The following is a 5,611-nucleotide window of genomic DNA, read 5'->3' on the forward strand; positions in this document are numbered from 1 at the left end:
CACTTACACATACATATTATCGTAGAGAAGTCGTTTGATTCTTACCACAATTTGGATAGTGTTGTGTTCGAGAACGAGTTGCTATTGTGAATTACTTAAATTTGGTTAGGTTTCAGTTCTATTTTGACTTGGTTCAATTTTGAGAAATAAAATATAGAGCGAAGCAAAACCTGTTGATGCTCAAACCATACGCAAAAGAGCATAACCAAAAAAGAAATTAAAAAATAAACATTATGTTTAAGATAATTATTTTATAGGAGATTAATTATATATCGACATATGAGACTATTCAGGCGCGAAAATCACTATGCTTATTAGGTTATGGCATGCATATAAAGCAACTAGCCAAGATTAATGAGCAATGTCTCTGATACGTACCTGTCATGTTGGATTTAAGCCTCTAATGCAAAGTTGTTAGATTAAATAACTTACACTAATATACTAACTCTTTTAATATAATATTGCTCTACGTAGTATTTTATGTGGGACTACTGTATTTGTTATTCAAAAGATCGATCTAATAGAAAATAAGCACGGAAATATATATTAATCTCTTCACGTACTTGCATGATGAATATGAAAGACACATGCTCAGAAATATTTATTAACACTTTCACTCACGTAAATGATAGATATGAAAAGCACGTGGAATTAAAAAATAGGATAGAGGTCGAAGATAGGGATTAAATTCATTATATATAATTACGAAAGCTTGAACTCGTTGAATGCCAACTGTTGGGATTGAACCCACAACTTCATAGAATGAAGAGTTTTAGAATTATTTTTGATATTTAACGGGAGTCAAAGTCAAATAAACCCAATAAACTATATAAATTCCCACTAAAATTGACTCTAAGTTTTAACATTTAATGAAAGATTTAGATTTAACTCTGACATTTAATAAGAGGTTTAGAATTGACTCTGACATTTAACATTTGATTCTGACTCTCCGTAAATGTTAGAGTCAAATGTGGGGATTTATTTGGTTTATTTGGTTTGCATGGAGAGCTTCACTAACATTAATATGTAGTAATACCGACTGTCCCTAGAGCAAGTGGCAAAGGGCTTGGTGGTTGGTACCCGGGACCCAAGTTCGAATCCTAGTTGATTTATATTTCCAGCTAAGTGTATTTCTAAATGAAATAAACGAAGCGGATAGCGTGCTACCTATCTCTAAAATAAAAAAAATAAAAAACATTAATATGTAGCAATCTATAAAATAACCAAAACGATCATATGATTAATTGTATATATCCACTAATGGTTGATCTAATGTTAGTGACTTATTTTCCAACAACTTCAATAGTTCTTGAATATGAATCAAACTATTAGAAATTTGGTTAACTCATTCTGTTTTCTTTGTTCTTGAACCGTGAAACGGAATCGAACTAAATTACTAATAAAATAAAAAATGAATCAATAAAAAAAAGTGGGTTTGCGCAGGACAGAGAGATTCGATGAATCAACATATTTGGATACTAAAAATTTCAGCCAAAACCAAAATCTTTATTTGATTGCTACTTCAAAAGAGATTACTCACTATTGACATATTGCTCAATCAAGGAATGTTTGTAGAGCAATACTGTGTTTTCTGCGCTGTATTCACGGAATTAAAGCTGCGACCACCTCTTCTGTTACAGTGTCTTCGCTCGACACTTAGTACTCCAACCAGCGGGTTTAGATGCACTTGATGAGGACTTGGGTGACGCTCGAGACCTATGGATCAATACATCCAACATCTCTGACACCACGAAGAGATCAAAAGGCCTAACCTTTTTTGCCGCAATCAGATTGTCGTCTGGACGGAAAGAAACAACATTACTTTCCAAACGAAACTTCCCAACACTATCCGTTACTAGTTTTTCTTCTCTACTCTTCTATCTTTTTCCTACTTTTTCCACTCATTTTTCCTTTCTTCCTTACTTTCTTCTTCTTCTTTTTTCGTTTCTTGTTCCTGCCCTATTATGCTCTTTTTTTCGGAGGCCATAGCTATTTTCATCTTATAAGTTTAGTTCATTTTACTTAATGAATAAAGCAGGTAACTCGCTACCTCTTTCTTAAAAAAGAAAAAAGTCGGTTTGATTTAGCATTTGGTCTGAACCCAATTGTGCTTCTTCATAGTTATAGCTTTGAGTGAAGAGGAATTTGCAACGTGCATTTTATTTGCCAAGTTAGACAATAAAAAAATAAATAAATAAAATAGATAAATAAATCTTCTCAAAAGAAATGTGAAAGCTGTGCAAATTTGATTGAAAGAGTTTTTTTTTGTCCCTTTTATTAAGGGAAAGGGGGAACACATGGAGGATATAATATATTGATCATACCTACCTAAGAAGGAAGAATTAAGGGCCTTATTTATTTATTTATTTTTGTTGAACAAAGTGGTTAGAACTCATTCCAAAATCCTTCCCTCCTTTAATAAACGGGTGTGCGCAAAATTAAACTCAGTACCTCCTACTTAATGACGGGAGTATCAATCAAAATCAACTACATTAGATATTTGTTATTAAAAGGGAAAAAAAAATAAAACTCTTTAATATATATCCAAAAATAAACAGCTAGAACTCATCAAGAAAATTTTTCTCTAATTAGATTTTTTTTTGTTTTGGTTGCCCAAGTGTATTCATGAACTAGGTTTAAAAATTGACTCTGTAGAATATAGCATTTATTGACTCTAATTAGTGTATTTCAAACCTATATTCAACATTTAATGAGTTAAAAACCTCCATTATACAATGGGTTAAATATATTTTCTCTACGTGTCTTTTATATTTATCATTCACGGGAGTGAAATTGTTAATATATATTTATGAACTTCTATTCTACTGAATCGATCTTTTAGATAATACGAGAAAACTACTCTGATGTCTGGTTCCACGCAAGAGATAATAGGCAACGCAGCTGTACTAGATGGAGAGGCATGCACAACAAATCATCAATCAAGAATGGAAGAAATAACCGATCGTTCCTAGAGCAAGTGGCAAAGAGCAAGTGGCAAAGGGCTTGGTGGTTGGTACTCGAGGTTTCAAATTCGAATCCCAGTTGATTCATATTTCTAGCTAAGTTTATTTCTAAATGAAATAAACGAAACGAATAGCGTACTACCTATTTCTAAAAAAAAAAAAAAAATGGAAGAAAATATTAATTTTTTATGTGTCTATCAAAGATGAGAATTGGTCACATATACATGTATAGAAAAATAATATAAACCAACAAATATTATTTTCTATATGAAATTAATAATAATTCTAATTAAATTAGAATAAGTGTTATTATACTCCACAATGGAAGAAACATTTGACTTAATCTTATAACACCAAGTTTAATTTTACAACAATGGTTTTCTCCTAGGAGAGACATTAAAAAGAGCTAATTCAAGGAAATTTAAACACAACTACTAAGTGTTACATCATTGTTCTAGGCATAAATTTGACAAAAATCATCTACATAGAAAAAGAAGAAGAATCATTTTTTTATAATTTATGAGAGAAAAATGACAAGTTATCTACTTCGCAAATTTTTAGAAATAAACTCAGTTAAAAATGTAAAATAATTAAGCTTCCAAAATTTAAAATTTCAGATACTAAATATCAATTTTTCAACAACTGTGCTAAATACAGTCAATAATAAAAAGAAATGTTTTATATACTGGTTTACAATTAAGAAGAAAAGATGCCAAGATATCATATAAGTTATTATGAAATTACACTAAATCAGTTTTCAAAAATTTAATAGCCACTTAGTGGAGTGCTTCTTAAAAAAATTAAAGCTGAAAAAAAGAAAAAACAAAGTTTTCAAATTTTATTATACTCTGAGAGGGAGATAAAAATCAAATGAAAATGAAAATCATCTATATATCTCATAAATTGAGCAAAAGCGTTACATAATATATAGTACCACTTAATATATTTTTTTTCCTTTTTTATATCTATCATGCGCTCGAAACACAAATACATTAGCAGTGTCTCATTTTAGCAATTTCGCCCCCAATAAAAAAAATAATAATAATAATAATAAAAGCCCCCAAATTCCCCATATCTCCTAATCTCGTCGTATACATACATATACGTACATACTTTTTTTTTTTTCTTTTTCCCTTCCGTAAATGCCCCCGCCGTTGCTCGTAATTACGACTACTGGTAAGGGCGCCGGTTCGGCCGGACCGGGAGGTGGGCGCACGTGCCGCACCCCACGTCCCCGTCCGACCACCGCGCGCACACGCACGTGACCCGGCCCGTCCCCCCGCACGTGCCGCACCTCGGCCACGACGACGACGACGACGACGAAGTCGGCGCCGAGCCCCGCTCCAGCGCCGACTTCACCAGCACCGCCGCCCCCGCCAGCACGCCAAGCCCCGTCGCCAGCTGCGACGCGAGCACCACCGGACCCATCGATCGCCGAATTAGGGTTTCGGGATTTGGGGGGGATTAGGAAATGAATTTTTTGGGGAATTAGGGTTTCGATACGATATCGATTGGGTGGGGAACATGAATCGGGGGTGTGGGGGATATTATTTAAGAGAGGAGGGTTCGGTATCACATATTCAAATGTCTTTTTTTCTTTTTTCTTTTTTTTTTTGCCCATTTTTTTTTAACTAAATTACACTTTTGTCCTCAAACTATCAGAGTAGGAGACTTTGGTCCTTAAATTTTAATCTAACGTAATTTTATTTTAAATATTATTGTAATCGAGTATAACAAATTGATACAAAAGTAGCGTAACATAATAATCGTCCTTACATCATCAATCATAACACTTATATATATAAAACTTTTATATATAGTAGTGACATATCATTATTTAGCCAATTAAATTAAATTAATAATGATTCAAAAATTAAGAACCAAAGCATTATAGGTTTGTTATAGTTTGAGGAGCAAAATGTAATTTATCCTTATTTGGGGGGGTGGAGATGAAAGGGGGAGGTTGGGTGGATGGAGGGTGGTCTACGTAACGCAACTGCTACCGTGTAACTCTCGTGTCTCTATGTTGTGAGAGGATGACATGCGGGCCCCACCGGACCGAAGGTTGTTCGATGGACCGTGGTCTATGCACCTGATTCCTAAAAAAGAAACTGTTTATCGATAAATTTTACGAGCACATAATATTATAACTTTCAAAAAGGATAAACTTCATTTTTATCACTTTGTGATTTGAAAAATAATAATAATTATTAATTTTTTGTGATTTTATTTTTACTTAAAAATTTTCCTATCAAATAGAAAATAGTAAAGTAAAATTCAATTATAATTATAGAATAATTAAGGTTAATTTTTTGAATCATATATATAAAGATAAAATGAGAATAAACTAGATATGAATTTTATTTGTACAAAATATTTAGATTTAGATTTAAATAAATAATAAATAAAAAAAAGAGTTTTGGGACCTCGGTATATGCAATAGTTGGTTCCGGTAAAGTGCGGGCCCCACATGTCAGATTGAAAAGAAGGGCGTGATATGTAACCGTGACACTGAAGGTACGGAGTAGTTGTTTATGCGGGTTTGGATCGTAGCGAGAGGTTTTGATTGGGCGGAGGCGTGGGGGTGTTACGTTCCGTGTCCCGCCCGTTGTGGTCTCCGTTGTTTCCTTCTCGGTGGATCCCCTACA

The 5,611-nt window shown here is 33.4% G+C and overlaps 1 protein-coding gene across 1 annotated transcript; it reads right to left on the bottom strand.

Annotated features, from left to right (window-relative positions):
• Positions 3,826-4,531, bottom strand: LOC109722806. Its single transcript, XM_020250952.1, has one exon. The coding sequence runs from the start codon at positions 4,389-4,391 to the stop codon at positions 4,134-4,136; it is 258 nt and encodes an 85-aa protein (XP_020106541.1). The 5' UTR covers positions 4,392-4,531; the 3' UTR covers positions 3,826-4,133.

This window comes from Ananas comosus, linkage group 17 (assembly GCF_001540865.1).
Source record: "Ananas comosus cultivar F153 linkage group 17, ASM154086v1, whole genome shotgun sequence".
NCBI lineage: Eukaryota > Viridiplantae > Streptophyta > Magnoliopsida > Poales > Bromeliaceae > Ananas > Ananas comosus.